This window comes from Podarcis tiliguerta, assembly GCF_965153285.1.
Source record: "Podarcis tiliguerta genome assembly, chromosome: 3".
NCBI classification, from domain to species: Eukaryota; Metazoa; Chordata; class Lepidosauria; order Squamata; family Lacertidae; genus Podarcis; species Podarcis tiliguerta.
The window spans coordinates 79,286,105-79,306,333 of record NC_139536.1 but is presented as its reverse complement, the minus strand read 5'-3'; the positions used below and the strand labels follow the sequence as shown (position 1 = coordinate 79,306,333).

Here is a 20,229-nt window from a genome sequence, read left to right as displayed (position 1 = left end):
CTTTTAATTCCTTGCCTCTACCTCATTTGCCCATTGAAAAAGATTTTTCAGCAAGAGCATTTACTTTCATTTCCCAGAGTGTTTGGGGCATAGGAGGTAGCTGCAGTAGAAAGGGGTTTTAGAAAAATCCCTTTGGCACTTTTGCACAGGTAAGCCAAGAAGCAAGGCCATTCAGAATTAAGGAATCGGCAGAACTAAATTCAGGAGGTCAGCTCGTTAGCAACGCTGCTTCAGCACATGGAACAACAGGCTGCCATTAGAGATGGAGCTTTTAAAAAATTGCTTAATTAGTGTGGGCATGATAAATGGCCTTTGCAAACATGCTATATTTAAAAAGAGCAAAATGCAAACCCATATGTGGAGGTAATGAGCCACAGACAGCCCTTCTCTCCCACCTACAGTGGCCCCTTTCATTTTGGTACCAATGCATATAGATTCTTAGTTTACCCTTGGAGCCATCATTTAGAGGTAGAGTGCATGCAAAAAGCCTGGCTTTTGATCCCTAGCATCTCTAAGAAGGTCTGAGAAAACACTCAGGTTTGAAACCGCGAAGAGCAGAGCCGCTGCCTTTCAGTGTATTTAATACTGAACTACGTGAACCAATTTTGTCAGGAGAAGGTTTGGACCTTAGTGTCTGCTGTGGGGTGCTTGTACCTTTCATTAAAGTAGCTCAGGAAAGAGATGCTTTTCCAATTTCTTTTCTATCATGATGGTTGTGCTGGTCTATTTGGTCCCAAAGTGGCACCATATTGTTCTGAGTCACTCCTGATGGCATGAGACTGTTGAAAAGAATTAAGCTCCAAATAGTTTAAATAATAATAATAATGTGTAGTGTTGCCAACTTGTAGTTCCAAGTTTTAAAAGATCTGTATTATTTGCATTATTGTACAGTCGTACTTTGGTTTTCAAACAGCTTAGTTCTTGAACGTTTTGGCTCCCGAATGCCGCAAACCTGGGAGTGTTCTGGTTTGAGAACTATTTTTAGAAGCCAATTGGAAGCCACACCTTGGTTTCTGAACGTTTTGGAAGTCAAGCAGACTTCTGGAACAGATTCCGTTTGAGAACCAAGGTACGACTGTACTTTTATTCTTGTATTGTTCTTTTTATCTATCTTTGATAGCAAACCAATGTGAATGAGCATTTGCCTAGAAAAGCAGCCTAAGAACATTTAAAATTTTGTTTACTTATTTATTTTAACCAGATTTATATAGCACTTAATCCATAAAGCGCCCTGTGTTTTATATAAAACAATACAAAATGTATATAATACTGCTAAAATCAAACATTTAAAATGGATGAACATAAAACTTCTCAAAATATAGGGTAAAAGATACAAAGGTTTGAAACATATGAACATACTGAAATTACATACATTAAATTACAAATAATAAATAAAAGCCAGAGTTCGTTTATTCTACCTCTGAAAAGTGGCCTGTATGCATTTAAATTAGCAGGCACTAATTTACATTGTGGCTCTGAGTCCTTTAAGCAATGTCCCTGCATATAAGGAAATCGTAGAGAAAAGTTGAAGTGGGTAAGAAAAACTGCCCTACGAAAAACTCTCTTACCATCCATGTTGCAGTAAAGGAAGTTAAGGAGCATATTCTGCCTGTGATTCAGCTTATGGAGAGTGTGCCAGCGGCCACAGTCCTTATTGCTGGACCTCTGACGGAGTACATCACTTTTGGAGGTCACAAAATGTCATTCTGAGTAGTTACACTATAAAAAAAACTTCCATTTCTCTTATACTCAGTAAAAGACAGCATACAGAGGTTTAAAAGTTCACTCATTTAAAATAAATTAATTAAAAAGCATAGACCTGCTTGTTCCCTGCAGTCATGCCTTATAAGAGAGAAAGAAATAAGAAGGAAAAATGAGAGAGACCTCACAAATAAATCGTAATTGCAGGCTTTATGTTAGAAATAGACAGGCCCCAAAGTGAGATAAAAATAAATCTGGTAGTTTAATGTTCTGAAATGAACACAAAAGGCTATCTTCAAGGAGCTCGGAGACAAGATGTTTTGAGGCACTGGTGGAGCTGGCTGGCACCGTAGCCGTTCAAACAGTTGATGAAGCACTTTGTCCCTATATGGAACTTGAAAGAGCAACACAGGATTTGAAAAAAGACGTTTGGGACTTCAAAAACTGGGGCAGGAACTGTAGTAGTAGCTCAGGGGCAGAGCACATGCTTTCCCTGGTTCTAATCCCTGGCAGTTTTGTTTCACAAAATAGGATGGGGGAAAATATGAAAGACCTTGGTCAGTCAGAGCAGACAAAGGCTGGGACAAACAGTCCTGACAAGTAGTCCAGTTTAAGTCCCTGCGTTCCTAAACACAGCAGAATAAAGCAAGTGCCTTAACAGACATGCTGACTAGAACCCTCTAGCATTCTGAGAGCCCATCTGCACTAGACAAGGAAAGCCGTATCACACCACTTTAAACGGTTTGGGCTTCCCTCAAAGAATGCTGGGGAATCTAGTTTGTCAAAGGGCACTGAGAATTATTTGGAGACCTCGGCCTCCTTTACCGAGGACAGGAGTAAATTTGCGGATTATTTGAAAAGTATTTGTGACGACCAGACGACGTTTGTAGGTTTGCAAGAAGTTCTGTGAGGAATAATATTAGAAATATTGCAAAAATGGAGAAGGAGACATGATATGTTAAGAATGTAAAGGCAATATTAAGTTAGAAATGCGTAAGAAGTGATTAAGATGGAGGATTATCAGAGGTGCTGATAGAAGTCCAATAAGAATGTATTTGTGATAAATTGTGTGGTATGTTTTATAATTTTGTTTGTTAAAAACCAATAAAAATACTTTTTTTAAAAAAAGAGAGAATTATTTGGAGACTCCTATTCCCAGATTTCAGAGCTATCATTCCCAGAGTGGTTCAACAATTAATCCAAGAGAACTCAAAGAACTGTAGTACTGGGAGCGGAATAGGGGTTTCCTGACAACTCTGAGCACACTTAACAAACTACAGCTCCCAGGATTCTTTGGGGGGAAAGGCATGAAGTTGTGTGACACTGTTTTAAATGTGGGGCCCAAGTCTCTCTTATTATGATTACCTTATTACAGTTACAAAGTGCAGATTATTTGCTGTTTATTTGATTCACTTTTGCAATAGCAGGAGTGGGGAACCTCAAGCCCAGGGACCAAAAGTGCCCACCCTATCTCTCTGGCTTCTCAATCTAGCCTCTCCTTAGGCCAGATCTCATCCCCAGCCACATCCCTTACCAGCCCTGCTTCCCACCCTCCTTGAAGGTTTTTGGATGTGACGTGTCCCTGAACTCTGGTAATGCCTGTTGTTTGCTTGGATGGAGGGCAAAAAGCTGTGTGGGTGTGGATGTAGAAACCAGCAAACGATAATGAAGAAAAACTGACATTTGTTGTTTCTGCCCCTCACTGGCATACAGTGGTGCCTCGCAAGACGAAATTAATTCGTTCTGCGAGTTTTTTCGTCGTGATTTTTTTCGTCTTGCGAAGCACCACTGTGTATTGACGGTTTCCCATAGGAATGCATTAGCAGTTTTTTAAAAAAGGCGCAAGACGTTTTCGTCTTGCGAAGCAAGCCCATAGGGAAATCCGTCTTGCGAAGCAACTCAGAAAACGAAAAACTCTTTCGTCTTGCGAGTTTTTCGTCTTCTGAGGCATTCGTCTTGCGAGGTACCACTGTATCTCCCCACCCACCAAAAGGTCACCCGGATAGGAATGAGGCCCTTGTACAATGTCACCAGACTCCCCACCCATCCAGCCAAAACACCACCTTTTTCTTAAAAAAAAAAAAAGCAAAATAGGTTGTTCTGCCACACACAAAATATTTGAAGGAAGTTTTAGGGAAACCAAGAGTTTTATTGCACTAACAAAATTCCCTTAAGGGTTTTTGTAGATATCTATCTAGGGAACATCTGGATCAGAGGCCCTCCCTATAAACTATAAGGATCTGAAGTAAGACAGCTACACAATGGGACTTAAAAGTGCTCAGCTTTGGCTGAAATGTGTGTTCTTCATTTCTTTCAAATAAAACTATATGGGAAATGAGTGTGTCATTTATTGCTGGTTTCTGTTTAATGTTTACCTTTAACAAGGCAAGAGATTCAGGTCTATTAGCTATGACCCAGTTATAACTGTTTTATACAGTATCATTCAGCTGAATGCAACAGTTTGAGGATAATTAAATTACATTTAAAAGGCACCTTTTCATATTACATCTGAAATTTATTTTTGTACCCTATCATGTCACGGAGTAAATAATGACTCACTATAAAGTAAATTATAGTTGGATGAGCCATCCCTGGTATTCTACGGTTATTCAAACCTATACAGTAAACAAAGATGCAGTTAAATCAGTAGATATTCTATTTATGTACAGCAGAATTAAGTTATTCATAGTAAATACTGCAAGCCCCATTAAATACTTGGGAAATAGTTTTCTATTTTTATAGCATATATTGACATTTGTTAAGCTAGTTCAGATACCTACTGAATCATTTACTATTCTCTCATTAGTGGACCAGGAAGACAGATATCTAAGGCCACCAATCTGCAGAGGACGAGTAAATATATTCAAATTTTAAAAAATTTAAGGAAAAAAATACACATCATGCTTTCTGGATTCTTGATGGAAAGAGTCTTTGTTGGATGCTATGAATTGTCTTTCTGCAGTTTCCTCCTTTGGACAGCGGATTAGTGAAGTGTGTGTGCTATTGGTATTGGTAGCACCCAAATGGCTGTTCTGCTTCTCTTCTCTTCCCTTGCTAATGCAGCAGTAGCAGCGCTAGGTTGGGTTTTAGTACTAACAGATAGCACTGGCACCCATATCTTATTTTTCAGGGGTTTTGCATTGTCTGGCTTGGGACTTTGAGGGCTCAATCCAAATTCCAAAATCCACTTCCCACAGTGGGCTTTTTGATCCCTATACCAACATGTCATGCTAAATTTTAAATGGTGGGAAATAACTGTATGACAGAATAGTTTCCCAAGTTTCAGCACATGGAATTACAATGCAAAATTTCTACAATTTTCCAAGTTAATGGGGTTGCAAACGGACTTTTTTTCTGGAAATAATTAAAACAGAAATGAATGCTAGCCTTTCACTAGATTCCACTAGATTTCCAGAAGTGGCTTTTACACTGAGTGAAAGTTCACATAAAACACAGAAATGCTCAGGTAAAGAGGCATCAGGAAAACAATAAAGTGCTGCAGCCTAAGTCTACAAATTATAAGAATACAACAGAATTATTCTTTTTCTTAAAAAAAATACTCCTATAGAAATTGTTCATTGCATTTTAAATGAAATAACACAGTCCTATCCATTTTTCTTAAGAGCAGCAGTGTTCCAAATTGCAGCGGATTTCTGTAACAGTTTTGATACAGAATCATACCCCTGTGCTACTTTCAAAGTACATTTGTGTTTCCTTTATAGTTGACCCTCTTCCACTCAATTTCTGTAAAAGAAACAAACTTCACTGACATATTGTGAGCCCTTCCAGACAAGCTGCTTATTGGACACTGATTTGGGATATTAGATGATGCTGGCTATTTAATGAGCATTCATTCTGATTTGTTTGCAGAAAGGCTAGATGAGACAGTGTAAACGCAAGTGTTACCCCACACTTTCATTCATTCACTCATTCAGCCTTTATTGGCATAATACCTCACACTTTCCACTGCATTTTCCCTTCCATGTCACTTTCCATATCTCTAAAACTCCGGTCTTTTGAAGAAGTAGCTTTGTTGCACAAGAGCTCCAAATAAGCTTCAACTGTGCAACCTGAATTTGCCAGTTCGTGCTTGAATCCCACTCCAAAATAGAGAGGACCCTGGAACCAGATAGAAAGAAAATGTATTGCTCAATGGAAATCCAGAAGAGGAAATCTCAGCAAGTCCAGCTTGGTATACCATGGGGAGAAAAAGCATACCTGCCTAAATTCCTTCCTTTGCACAACTATTGGAGCCCTGTGCTCTAAAGCACAGGTGGAAAGTCTTCAGGCTTGTGGGGGACACTTTGCTTCTGTTTTTAGAACCAACTGGAGGCAGGTATAAAAAAGTGGGGGTGGGGGTCGGAGCTTGATGCATAATGGTGGCTCAGGTGGTAAAGCCAGTTCCCTTCTGCATTCCACCCATCTGGCATCAGTGGCAGACCTTGGGATCTCAAATTTCCGCGGCGCCCTGTACAAAATTTGGCGTGCACATCGCTCACCTTCAATTTTACATAATAGCTGCAGCACCTCCTGCAGTGCCCCCTGAAACTCCACACCCAGTACCACCTCTGCTGGCGTCCTCTGGACTACAACTCCCAACAGCCCCAGCCAGCAGGGGGCTATGGGAGTTGCAGTGTGCAAAATTTGTAAGGCACCAGGTTAGCAATGGCTGCATTAGGATGACCTGTCTATATCATTGTAAGTGTACATCTTATCAAGTATTCTAGCAGCCTAATTTAGAAGGTGGGGGAAGGCACATTGCTCTTATGATTGGGAGTGAGAAATCCTGGCTGGCGTAATACAACTCATCCAGAGATCTACCAATTGATCCTGATCTGCTTCCTCCCCTGCTTTAAACTGCATCTGGTCATTCCTGTCTGGAGTGCTGCCTTTTGCAACTTAGTTCTCATTCGTTCCTATGGGACCTGAAAAGAGTAGAGTAATGCAGTCCGCAAAGGCTGTGCCCCCAATCTGCCAGTGCAGATGTTCCCCGGCGTCAGTTCTGTGTCAGCCACAAAAAGCCCTTAGTACGGAAATGTACTATCAGTGGGCCAGGATCCTGCCAGAGCTGCCTTAACAGGCTTCTGTGTAACCGGGAATCCAGCCTGTGAGTACAGTACAAAATTAAAGGTCGCCACCAGAACAAGGGGGTGGGGGGGTGATAGCTCAGTTGGTAGCCAGTCAGCATACAACCAGCTAACTCCTCAAGTGTGCTTCCTTGAACAGTAAACTGCCAATTGCATGGCCTTAAGATTGGTCAATAAAATTGTTTTGTAACCCTGTTATGAAATGGCATAACTGGATCGCTATGAATGAATGGCCAAATCATCTTTCAGAAGCTCTCAGGCAGCAGAAATAGACCTCCTGAGCAAGCTGATTAAGATATAAATTTCCACTTTGGCTACTTGGGGATGACAAAGAAGCCTATAGGACAGGGGTGGAATGGGAGGGGGCAGGCAACCCAAGCAACAGCCTGCGCGGGGAGGGTTGGGAGGTACTAGCTGCAAACCCCTGAAACAAATAGCCAACAAACTGAAGCTCAATCCAAGTAAGACAGAGGCAGAGTTAGTGGGCGATTCCCTAGACTGGATGGATGGGAGACTGCCTGCTCTTGATGTGGTTACACTCCCTCTGAAGGTCCATAGCTTGGGGGTACTCCTGGATCCTTTGCTGTCTTTTGAAACTCAGGTGCTCCTTTACCACTGGAGAAACATTAAAATGCAAGGGAGAGCAACAGTAGGGATTCCCTGGTGAGGAGGCTGGGAGTGCTGGATCCAGAGAGACTGAAGACTTCAGAACAGATGGCGACAGGGTGAAGTGACAGAGAGCACAAACACCCCCAGATTGCAGACAAACCACAAAGTCTGCAGACTGAATAAAGATGAAAAATAGAATTAATAGAAAATAATATAGTACTGCAACAGGTACATAAAAACACATGGCAATCAGACTCAAATTATACGCAGAACAACACAGTTTAGTTTCTTTGGCATTTGAGTCTATCTGGCCCTCAGGACCATTCTTCTCTGTCACCTCCCTTCTCCTCAGGCCCTGTTCTGCAACTTCCCTGAGTGTCTACGCCTCCCTAGAAAGCATCCTTTTGATAATGCTTCTTGCCTGCTGGGATGGAGGACCGAGAAGGATGTACAAGTGCAAAACGTGGAAGGCTGTTTAGAAGGGGGATGTGGCCCTCGGGCAAAAAAAAACAACCCACCCCCCACATGAAGATGAAGCTTGTGGCCACTGTGAAGCAGCAGCAGCAGGAACACGAAAGCTCATACCAATAACAAATTTAGTTGGTCTCCAAGGTGCTACTGGAAGGAATTTTGTTTTATTTTGTTTCGGCTACGGCAGACCAACACGGCTACCTACCTATAACTACATTTAGAATTGTAATGCAAATAGATCCCCTTCCACCCCACCACGTGCGCCCTTGCTCAGTGCCAGGTACGGCTCAGTCCTGGGATCTTTGGCGCGAACAAAAGCAATCCAAGTGCCTTTCTCTAACCGCGAAGGCGTTTCCACCAAACGGGCTGAGGCTTCCGAGCGGAACGCTGCTCCCGAGACGCCGCTCGCCACTAGCCCAGCAGCGGCCGCCGCCGCCGCTTCGGCTCCAGCAGCCTCCGCGCGCCCAGAGGCGGCGAGCAGGATCCGGCGACGGCCGAGGGCGTGGCGCGCGGCTTCCCCCGCGGCCGCGCCTGCCATTGGTTTCTCCTGGCAGCGGAGGCTGGGCCAGAGGCACGGCCAAGGAGTGGGAGGGAAAGTTGCTGCCTGCGCCATGTAGTTCGCACTCGGCGGCGGAGTTTGCACGGGACTGGCTGGAGAGGGAGCCGCGCGCGCCAGGAGAGGCAGCCAGGTAAGGAGGCGCGGGGAGGGGCGGACAGCGGTGCGAGAAGGGCCCATCCTGCTGCTGCTAGGACCTCGCTGCTCGTCGCCCACCCCCGCAGGAAAAGGAGCAGAAAGAGAGACGAGTCCGGATTGGATCCAGGTCAGGTGCGATCTTGTCTGTACTGTACCTGCGCCCAGAGCCGGCGCGCTTTGCTGGGTACCCGACGCGCGGCCGGACTCTGCGCATCTTTAGATTCCAAAGTGAAGCCCAACTAAATTCGGTGGGATTGATGGACTCTCAAAGTGAGCCTTTGTAGGGAGAAAAGGAGGTGGAGAAGCCGCGGGAGGGGGGTTTCTTTTGTGAGTGTGGAATCTCGAGGTTTCCTGGCGGGAATCTGCTGGAAGGGGAGAGAGAAGTTAAGAAAAGAGCCCAGGGGCAGCGGGGACTTTCCGCTTCTGCAACAGAGGCGGGAGTTAAGAAAACTTGCAAGATCGCCCGGTTATACAACGTGATGGTGAAGGCGCGCTTTGAAGGGGTGGGGAGAGGGGAGGTAGTTCTGTAGTTCCAAAAAGCTGCGCGGATTAAAACGTCACGTCTCTAAAAAGGCACAGGAGAGAAGCTTGGTATCACGGTGTGGGTGAAGTATGTGACCTTGGAAAGTGGTGGGAAGTTTTTGGGGGAGGCGAGGTGGCTTAAAAACTGGACCAGAGCGAAGTCCCGTTGGGTTGGTGTTTTTCCAGCAGGGTCCAGTCAGATGCCTGGGAAAGATCGCGAGGAGGATGTAAAAAGTGGTGGCAATCCTCTCTTGTTTGCAGCCTCTAGAATTCAGACAGTTGCTGCTTTTTGCATGTGTTCTTCTTGGCTGGAAGGTGGCTCTCTCCATAGAGGAGGAGGAGACAGAATGAACCTAAGGCGAGATTCATGGTCTGCTGATAAAAATTCTTCAGATGTGAGGTGTCCCCCTCCCAACCTATTTCACAATGTAGTAAAACCAACGACAAGCCCAGACTGTCTTTTGCAGTCTTAAGTTCTACTTGGTTTTGTGGTTAGACGTGGATGAGTAGGGGCAAAGCTTTCGAGAAGGACTGTGTAGAGGTGGGCTGGAGAAAGGAGAAGAGAGAGTCTGCAAGCGAAACTGGCTTGGCATGCGATGCTTCCGTGACTTTCATACTTTCTCTTTGTGGCTTCTTTCAGGGGTGGCTGGATGTGAGAAGGAGCAAACGGAGGATTTTGGGGGCCCCCCCGAGAGCTCCCCCACGAAACAAGACAGGAAGGAACTGCTCTGCATTGTTGGCTGGGCTCCTGCTCACACCCTGGTGCTGGTGCCACGCGCTCTAAGTCGGTTGCGCTGAAGAGGAGGGATTTCTTTGCTCCCACTTCTCCCAGGAGCATTGACTGTGCCGGGATTGACCTCTTGGCAGGCTTGCATTCTCCAGCTTTCCACAGCTTGCACGAAGCGGCCGAAATCGCTGTGTGAGTGCCACAAAAGAGCAGCCCCTGGCAGAGGCGGTGATGCTGGGGTGCTCTCTTTGGGGCTCTGCACCCCCCACACCAACTGGGGAGAAGAGAGGAGCCGGGTGGCTTGAACCGCTGCTGCTGCTGCTGGTGGTGGTCCTCTCCGGTTGGGTTTTGGCTCAGCAGACGGCTGACTGCCCCGGAACTTGCGACTGCTCCGAGGCAGCCAGGACAGTGAAGTGCATCAACAGGAACCTGACGGAGGTGCCTGTGGGCCTGCCCCGCTATGTGCGGAACCTCTTCCTCATGGGCAACCACATCCAGAACGTCTCGTCCGCCTCGTTCCCCCCGGAGACCCTTCTAGAACTCAGCAGCCTCAACCTGAGTGGTAATCGCCTGCAGTGGGTGGAGGCTGGGACCTTTGCCGGGCTGCCCAACTTGAAGCAGCTGGACCTCAGCAACAACTCCCTCCTCGAGCTCAGCCCCATGGCCCTGGGCAACACCAGCAGCCCCCTGGAGGAGCTGAACCTGCGCAACTCCCTCTATAACAACAGCTATGTGACCGCCGTGGCCCAGCTGCTTCAGCAAGAGGCCTTCCTGAACTTGAAGCGCCTTGACCTGTCCGAAAACACCCTGTTCTACCTGCCCCAGGGCATGTTCGCTGCGCTACACAGCCTGCAGCACCTGGACCTGCACAACAACTCCCTGGTGAGTCTGCACGGCGTGACGCTCGAGAACCTCCGTCAGCTCCAGAGCGTCAACCTCAGCGGCAATGCCCTCAAGCGCCTGAGGAACAGCACCCTCCTGCAGCTCCGGGGCCTTCCTCGACTCACCAGCCTCGACCTCACCCACAATACCTGGGTCTGCGACTGCGGTATCGAGGACATGGTCAGCTGGCTCAAGGAGAGTGACCTGGTGGAGGCCAAGGCGTCCCTCAAGTGCTCTTACCCCAAAGGGATGGAGAACAGGTCCTTGGTGGCCATTGATTTTTCAGAGCTGAGCTGCCCAGAGCCGACCGATAACCAGACTCAGCTGCAGACCTCTTATGTCTTCCTCGGGATAGTCTTGGCCCTCATCGGTGCCATTTTCCTCCTGGTTTTGTACTTGAACCGCAAAGGGATCAAAAAGTGGATGTACAATATCAGGGACGCCTGTAGAGACCACATGGAGGGCTATCACTACAGGTATGAGATCAACGCAGATCCCCGGCTAACCAACCTCAGCTCCAATTCTGATGTCTGAAGATGCGTTGCAGGGAAGCAGGCCAAGGGGCGCAATAGCTATGCATGGAATGTAGACTTTAGCTTTACCCCCCTGAAATGTGTGTGCTTTCTGCTCCCGGCATACACCCTTCGAGGCATCGCAGACTTGACATGCGCCATACAGAGAATTATGCCTACCTGTACAAGTTGCCATCATTATTATCCACAGTCGATTGTGCATGATATCAGGCTGTATGTACGAAAACATGCTGCTGCTGCTGCTGCTGCCGCCTCCCTGCCTGTTTGCTTTGCAACTTGCTACCAGCCTTTGCTTGGAAACATCTCTCTTTCTCTCTCTCTCTTGGCACCTAAAAAAGAAAAGGACATTTTCACTCCCCCCACCTCCACCTTCTCCCACTCTGATGTTCTCAAACCACGAGGGCTTATTAAAAAGTACGATTCAACAAAGGCTGCCTCAACTTCTTTTGGGAGAAATGTTTGATCCATCAGTACCCATGTTGCTTTTATGCATCCTGACCGGTGAAGAATCTTTGTAGTGCACATGCATGTTTAGAACATGCCTTTTTAAAAAGGGAAAAGGAAAGCTCTTTGTATAAAGAAGCACATAAAATAGTGAGCATGCAAATAGTTGACAAATTTACATGGTAGGCGGGGAGAAACTGAAAACCGCAGTACAAGTGTTTGCAATTTACATGGAAACAGGATTTTTTTTAAAAGGGGGTACCCTATAAACTGCATGTGAACTGAGTTTGAACTTTTAAATAATTCAATAAATGCTCTTACAGGAACTTTTGTTTTGCTGAAGTTTGCTGTTTTTAATGCTCTGATCTGGAAATGAAGCACAGTATGGAATGGACACCGTTTCTTCAGTGGGGGGAAAATTATTTCCCCATTACAAAACATGGTGGAGCCTTCATATGTTAAGATATTTGCTTGAATTCATTTTCCCCCCCATTGCTGTCGTTTATCTTTCAGAGAGACTAGGAATGTACAAAGCTATACTGATTTGCACTTCTTTATTTTAAACTGCATGCAAACAACCGCCTCTTTCGATAAGCAATGTTGATTTTCATATCCTGTTCCTAGAATGTGGCAGCTGTTCAACTGCCATAACTCTGCTAGTGAGGGCTCATTAAATTGCCGCTACAGTTCTGAATCTGATCCTTAGGACAGTCATTGAAATTGGGTGGGAATTGCTGCTGAACCATGAACTCCTGCAGTCTAATCCTGGGTATATTTGCTCAGAAGTTCCAGTGGGTGGATTGTTTAATGTATTAATTTCATTTGTGAATTGCTTCTCCCAAAGTACTCCAAAGTGATGCAACTCTTTAAAACACCTGTAATTAAAAACATATATAGGGTAGTAGAGTTTACTCCCAGGTACTTGTCCATAATCTTACAAGTTCCATGGATTTCAGTGGGAGGGGAATTCATGCATTTGTTTAGCCCATTCCTTTTGAAATGAATTGGACTGAAAGGGGCTTATTCTTGGGTAAAGTGTTTAAAGCTTTGAGCGATAGGCTGCTGTGATAAGTACACATACAGACACATTCCACGCATGTTTCCTTGGCTAGAAAATAAATATTGTTGTGTCTTAGTTCTCACAAGCAGCAAACAAGCTGCATGAACACATCAGTGCTGCTTGATTCACTCCCCTCATACAGAAAACTGTCATATTGGCGCTGGGGTGTGTGTAAGTGTGGAGCAGCCTTTTCCCCAAAATGCCTGGGTTTTTTATGCTTAGGGTATGGAGGAGTATGCAATGCTGTGAGCCCACCGCTAGCGTTTCTCAAGTGGTGCAGTTGAGAACCCCATTTGCCACCTCCGCGCATTTGTGAGAACAAGAAGGAAGTTTCTAATTAATGCATTTAGCTTTTGCGGCTGGGCATTCGCTTGTAATCTCAGTGTTGATCCAAAGGCAGTATTGAAGAAGCCAAGTCTATAATACAGAGACAGGTATGCGGGGCAAATTTCAAATCTACCTGTGACATGTGTTGCATCGCTCTCTTTTTTACATTGTTACATGATTTGCGTCACACACGTTTATAAGCAGAAATCGCATTTACTTTGGATGCTGCAGATGTTGCAGGGTTGCAGGAAACAAAAATGAATATGTTGCTCTTTCTGGCCAGTAACTTAAGTAGCAGCAAAAGGAAACTGCGCAGAATGTTGATGCCGCTCTCTATACTGGCTCTTAACAGAATTCTAATAAACTAATTATAAGCGAAGCTATTTTATCAGGTCTTGGTAATCCACATAGTAAGTTCTATGCTTAGTTTTGCTTGTGAAATCTAATTACTTCAGCTAGGTCTGATAAAATACTGCAACAACTTAGCAAAGCAATATTGTGCATGTTTACTTGGAAACAGATCCCAGTGTGTTAATGGCTCTCATTCCTATGTAGGTGAGCATAGGGACTGAAGCCTAGTTATCATAGTTCAGCATCCTGCAGAACTTAATTTTACAGTTGTCCTCAGTTCTGGTGTTTTTAAAGTGTCCCTACTTAATTTTAGGTAAAGCTAAGTCTCTTCAAGCTTCCCCCCCCCCCCCACTTGCCTATTTAAAAGTCAACCCCCTATTTTAAGGCTCAGGGGTAAATAGAAACTATACTACAGTTTGCTTGTTAGCTTTTAAAGACATAATTGCTCTAACTGTAATCACGTTCTGCTAAATGTAACTTAAAGATTACAAGTGCATGAGAAGAGCAATTGAATTTTTGAATACAGGAGGTACCAATTTTAAAATAATTTTAATAATGGTGTATTTGTTGGGCCAATTTGAAACACTATGGGATTTTCACAGACACATCTATGTTTCTAAGAACAGGGCTTTGCTATGCTTCCTGAGACAGTCCTGGGCTATTTTCAGAAACTCTTACAGAGAACACTTGGCACTACTGGGTTTCCGTTCCACTCCTCTCTCAAGCAATACTGTCATGTAAATTTTAGATTGTTCTATGTAAAGCATTTACCAGCCAAACAAATGCATATGTGAACAGATGTTGAAAATAAATACAGTGAAACATGAGCTTGTTCGACGGCTTTGAATAGTGTTGAGTGCTCCAGAATGCATACGTGATTTGGACCGACTTGAATCAAATGTGTCTTCCATTAAAATACCTAGCAAATTTACAGTGTCTAATGAATAAAGTGTGCTCTTGTATCTGTTTATTGGCTGAAGTGAGAATGGCCATCTCAGAAGGAACCAAAATAACCTGCAATGTTAGTTTAATAAAAGAACTTGTTCACTTTTCTGTTTTACTTGAGCTAAGCTCTGTTGGTTGCTTTGCTGTGGCACATGGGCTTATTTTATTGCTTCCTAAATGATATGCACCCAGAATTGTTTGGCATGCAATAGGTGGACTGATATTTGAGCTTAGTGTGTTGTGCATGTTTAGAGGAGTAACAAAGAGGTCCTTTTAAAAAAAAAACAAATCTCACTATGAGGCAGAATGGCAATTTACAGTATATACCAGTATTTTCCATAGCAGCTGAAAATGTGTTTGTAGTTCCCACACAAAAAAAGTACAGTTTGAAATTATTTATTCGTCTCTTCCCCCTTCCCCTGGAGCTTGTATTTTCTGATGCTGTAGCTATTCAGTGTGTTTTGACACAGGGAATGTTCTTTGACAGATGACAGAGCTTAGAAGGGATTATAAGGTGTATAACATCAGTTCTGCAAGGGACTGAGTTGTGGGTTTTTTTAATAGATCGGAAAATATTTATACCATTTCATCTATACGGGAGAACTTAAATCAGGTTCATTTGCTAATTTGGAATTGTCAAATACAACGTGCTTCTTAAGTTACAAGGCATCAGAATCTGTGGATCTTATTATATGCTCACTTATGCCGGTGATGTGCACTGGATGCTATGATCACAGTGCTATAAAGTTGAAAAGTATATCTGAGGCCAACTAGAATCCAGCCTAGCTATGGTAACATTTGGAGCATGCAATTCATTTGAGCAACTTGTTCTGTTTGCCAAATAATTATTTACATTTAGTAGACATTATCTGGATCTTCAGATTAAATCTTTGCCACAATCTGAACCCACCAGCTCCTTAGCTGATGCAGTAGCTCACGTGACATCCTACAAAGTCAACAAAGTCGATGTGTCCTTTGCCACACTTGGTGTACATTGCCCACTCCATGCAATGCAAAGGCACAGAGCTCTCTAATGATGGGGTCCCCCTGGCTGCACCAATAACCTGTAGGCAGCCGCATCCATCGCCAGCTATGCTTCTGCCCTGCTTTCTCTGCCTTTTGTGTATTCTGCTGCAGAATAGTCTCAGAAAGCAGAGGACTGATGGAAATGGTGGCTCCTGTTATATTAGAAGCCCTGGCCAAAAACAAGGCAAAACTTGTTATTGAGTTATGGCTTACTCCCCAGGCTTGTTCCTCTGTAACCAGAGCACTGCCAATGACTTGCATTCCAAGTCTTTGATCATATGCTTTCCAGCATATGGGTGGTAATTGAACCCACCTGATTACTAAGTGGATCTCTAAATTAGAGGTGCCTAATAGGTATAAGATATAATAGATACTGCATATAGAAGTCATGTTTACACACAGCGATTGTGCCCACATCTTTATTCCACTTAGAGGTTTCTAGTAATCTTTCAGCCTTTCATATCAAAGGAGCACTGCCTTTAGATTCTGCCGTGTATCATATGCTCCTCGACTGTTCTAGTACTTAGAAATACCGGTAAAACCCTTGTGGCACTAGACTTCTAATAAGGCTTCATTATAAACTCGCAATATGAAACTTCTCAGTTAATTTTTTGCAATCTCCAGCTCAGAATTTGATTCCCCACCCTCAATCTGGTTGCTAGTGAACGGGATAAGCTTTTGGCTTGACCGCTGCTAGATGTTTATGCATATTGTTTTAATTTGCTCTTGAGTCACGGCATTTAAGGAGCTCAGCCAAAGCAATGGGATCAAAACTTAACTGTCTTTTTGTCTTTCTTCAGCATCTGAATGGGTCGCAAGCAACAACAGCAGCTCTGTACATGTGATGAAGGAAAATAAGATCTGGTAAGAGAACATTCTCGGTTCCAAGCTTCTGAGTTTCTTTTTATATACTACAGAAGAAAGACTGAACTCGTTTTTGCTGTTGCAAAGGAGCCCTTGACAGTGTCCTTATCAGCAATGAGGATTACGGCCTGCTTAACTGAAATAATTATTACTTGATTGACACAAGATTCCTAGCACCACCCTTGACCTGTTGTGTGACCTGCTGTGGAGTGGATGATAAACTTTATACATGTCTTTATGGATGCATTTGTAACAAGACATCTCTGAGCTTTTGCACAAAATAAAAAGAACTATGCTTTCGGGATTTGTTTTTCATTCAAAAGTTTCAGTTGCACTGTACCTGCCATTAAATAAGACTAGTCAGTAGAGAAGAATACAAGTGGAGACTTGTGAGTCACACTACTTGAAGGGGAAGGCTTCAATTGGCTCACTGATGGGATACTTCAGGAGGGCTTCCACCACTCCTCTTGGCTCCGTGATTGTTGCCACTATCATATGCAGCCTTATCACCAAGCAACCATGCAAAGGCAGGGCTGGGACTTTTCCAGAAGTGCCTAGATAATGCACTTTTGAAAGGAGGTTTTTTTAAAATAAGAATTTGCCCATAACTGAAGCAGCCCTTGAAAGTTGGGGTGTTGTTCTTCATCAGTTGGTTTATGGCAGGCCATTTTAATGTTCATGTGCAAACTGCTCCTCCTGCACATGTCATCTAAATAGGACCTTGTCTGAGGAGAGCATCAACAAGACATCTTCCATCAATATCTATCGGTTCTGGGTAGGTCAGTTGGGTAAAAGTGTGGTGCTCTGAATGCCACGGTCGTATGTTTGATCCCTTTATGAGACAATGGCATATTCCTGTATTGCAGGGGGTTGGACTGGGTGATCCACAGGTTCCCTTTCAACTCTACAATTCCATGAGTCCACCTCTGTTCTTTGGCCTTTTGATGCCCATGGTACATATTTTTAGGGCCTACCCTATTTTGATTTGTAAATTGTTTCAACATATTTTAAAATTGTATTTTTAAATTGAAGTCACATGCCCTGAGACTTTATGGTAAAGAACAGATAAGACATCATCATCATCCCTGACTGTTGGTCATGCTGGCCATGGCTGAGAGGAGCGGGAGTACCATAGGTTAGTCACTCCTGCAGTGGAGCATTTAATTTAGAGTATTCATGAAGTCTCCTACATAGATTAATGAGCCAGGCATATGCCCAAAGTAATTATAAAGTTAAGTCCTGTGCAGCCTGATATTGGTGACTACTGTTCAGTGTGGCTTATTCTCAGGTAACTATGTGTAGGGCTTCTGCCTGCCTTAATATGAATGTTTAAGGGCACTGAACTGCAAACTTTATTGTCCTTATTTTTCTTCTGTTTATGTTGCGACTGGCACATAATTCTGCCCATCCAAGCTTTATCTAGTTCCATTGGACCTGGACATGTATTGCTTGAAAAACAGGCAAAATATCAATAGAGGATAAATCTGCCTACCTCCAAATTTCACTCACCAGGGGGCAACAGGAAATGACGATTGCACTCATGTCCTGCTTGCGGTCTTCCCATAGGCATGGTAACCCTGGTGACTAGTTGCTGGGAAACAGAAAATTGGCCTAAATAGGCCTTTCATCAGCTCTTGCAGGTCTCTTCTGTTTTCAGATGTATCAGTCAAGTCCTATAACTTTCTAACCTAAAGTGTATACTTCAGAAATAGTGTATTTTTAAATTTTAAAAAATGCAATTGAGAAGTTGGTTAAAGATTGAACAAACAAGAAAGGCCAGTTGAAATGGGAGTTGCATTAACATAGTTTTACACAGCTCATGTTCATTTCAGTGGAGCTTGTGCCCAAAGCCCTCTTCACATTTTGCAGAAATTGGATTGATTGGATTTTTGATTAGCATGCTTGTGAAATGGTGTGTCTTTTTAAACATTTGTAACCCTTTAAAAACTATGCATGATAATGTACACTGAGTTGCTACAACTACCAAGTGACACTGATAATGCCAATATAGTCCTAAAAGAGTTTCTAAGTGTTTACGTAATGTTCATTGAGAAACTCTTGTACATGAAAAGTGCAGTAATAAAATTAAGATGTGGACCTGTTAAATGTATGAGAGGATGGTTATGGAAGAAAGTAGAAATGCTATATTTACAATCACTTTCCTGAATGGGCCACTTCATCATGGGTTACATTGGATTGTAGTTTTGAATTAAATGTATTTTTAGTGATAGAAATAAAATATTTGTTGCCTGTTGCATGTTGTTGCTTTTACAGATAGATTGCTGGAGTTATTTTTAGAAGTAAATTTTGCAAGTGGCTGAATGGTTGCAGCCTAATTGTGTGTTTTTTCTGACTGTGACTTGGTTGTCTTTTATTTTTACATTGCTTTACCTTTTATGAAGAAGTGCAGTAGAGTCCAGACCTCACAGTACAATCGACTACATGTCTATTCAAAACAAAGACCTACCAAGTTCAGTGGGACACCCTCTCAGGAAACTGAGAATGGAACTGCGGCCTAGGTGGTTTTTGTTTAATATCTCTGGTGCAAACATGCTGCCTCAAGTGACGTTCTGTCAGGCCCTAAACCCTCTTAAGTTGTTGAGCTTGAAAATGCGAGGGCAGGTAGCTGCTCTACTTTACAAACCATGATCAGGAACCCTGGTATTGCAGGCTTCCTGATCACACAGAGGCTTCCAACTGTGTTCAGCCAAACACTCTTAGAACTTAGAAGATCCCATCACACCTTCATGCTAAACGCAGGAGGGCAGGGAGGAATGTTGGAGCAGGGCTGACACATCTGTCATAGCCCCTTACACACTTCCCCCTTCACATGTTAAGGATAACTGCCTGAAGAGGATGAAGGACTTCTCTCATAACCCGGCATCCTGTTCACTCTACGTCCTGTTTGGGTGTTCGATGTAGACAAACATGTAAACAAGCACATGAGAAGTGGGGGCACAGGGCATGTCTTTAGAGCTGTTGCTTTCCAGCCTTCCAAGAATTTGAGGGTGAAGGTCTGGAGTTGGATGTCTCTTGTATGTACTTAGGAAAGCTCTCCTCTATGTAATCAAGGTGTAAAATTGTGTGGGGAGCCTCAGCAAGGAAAGGAGGCTCCCTGTTTTCAAGGATCTCAAGGCAGCAAACATGCTTCTCCCCCATCTCCTGCGTTCTACAACAACCTGAGGTTCATGTATTAGTGGGGCCTTGAACCTGGACCTCTTCAGCTCCCCCATCTTGACACTGTAAACACCACACTAGATGCTAATTGGGATGACCGACTGCAATCTTGAAAGATACAGAGCGGGATCTTTACAGACAGTGCAGCTTTTCCTTATCTTCCACAAAGGTAGCCACCCCACGCCAGATTCAAAGTTGTTGGTTTAAAAGAAAAATCCGTAAATTGTGTGGGGAGGTTGCTCACAGTGTGCTTACATGCTTGTGTGCATTTGTAAAGGGGCTCATTAGATGGGGTCCATTATGTAAAAGCAAATCCCATTTAACACAATATTTAATACCAGAATGCTAAATTTACAGTTGCCCGAAATTCAGGTTCCCTTGTTTAGCTGCATGTAATTAGCCTCCTAATTTATCTGAACTTGTAATCCCCTGAGGACTGGCGTGTGCATTATATTTTTATGGCATTAACCCCAGGGATAATTGCTACTGGGCCCTGTAGATTCTTGCTTAATTCTATTGAATATTCTTTACTCATTGCCCACAGGTAAGTTGTGGGCTATTTGCATTTTAATATACCAATTTCCTTTCCGTAGTACAAAACAAGAAGTAAAACAGAATATGAATGCTGGCCTAAGCATTCTCCTGAAACCTCCAGATCAGTTCACTTTGATTTACTATATTTCTATGCCACTTTTCATTCAAATGAATCCCAAAGTGGTTTACAAACAATAAATAACAACAACATGATAGAACATAATAGAACATCACAAATACAGCATAAGGCATATAGAATAAGTAACAAATCATTG

The 20,229-nt window shown here is 43.6% G+C and overlaps 1 protein-coding gene and 1 long non-coding RNA gene across 4 annotated transcripts; one reads left to right on the top strand and one right to left on the bottom strand.

The window, feature by feature from the left end:
- Positions 1 to 1,248: 1,248 nt before the first annotated feature.
- On the bottom strand, positions 1,249 to 8,299 carry LOC310673201. Of its 2 annotated transcripts, none has more exons than XR_014508901.1 (4): positions 8,081 to 8,299; positions 3,669 to 7,572; positions 2,849 to 3,403; positions 1,249 to 2,511 (listed from the first exon to the last, which is right to left on the bottom strand). It is a non-coding gene; the product is annotated as an uncharacterized lncRNA (long non-coding RNA). The 2 variants fall into 2 exon arrangements; XR_014508902.1 differs by having other exon boundaries at positions 3,669 to 7,565; positions 8,124 to 8,299.
- Positions 8,300 to 8,459: 160 nt separating this feature from the next.
- Positions 8,460 to 18,565, top strand: TPBG (trophoblast glycoprotein). 2 transcript variants are annotated; one of them, XM_083432034.1, is made up of 3 exons: positions 8,460 to 8,557; positions 9,725 to 11,169; positions 16,180 to 18,565. In XM_083432034.1, the coding sequence occupies exons 2-3, from the start codon at positions 10,043 to 10,045 to the stop codon at positions 16,184 to 16,186; spliced, it is 1,134 nt and encodes a 377-aa protein (XP_083288160.1). In that variant the 5' UTR covers positions 8,460 to 8,557; positions 9,725 to 10,042; the 3' UTR covers positions 16,187 to 18,565. The 2 variants fall into 2 exon arrangements, with proteins under 2 accessions (XP_083288160.1, XP_083288159.1); XM_083432033.1 differs by lacking the exon at positions 16,180 to 18,565 and having other exon boundaries at positions 8,484 to 8,689; positions 9,725 to 14,468.
- The last annotated feature ends 1,664 nt before the right edge of the window (positions 18,566 to 20,229 follow it).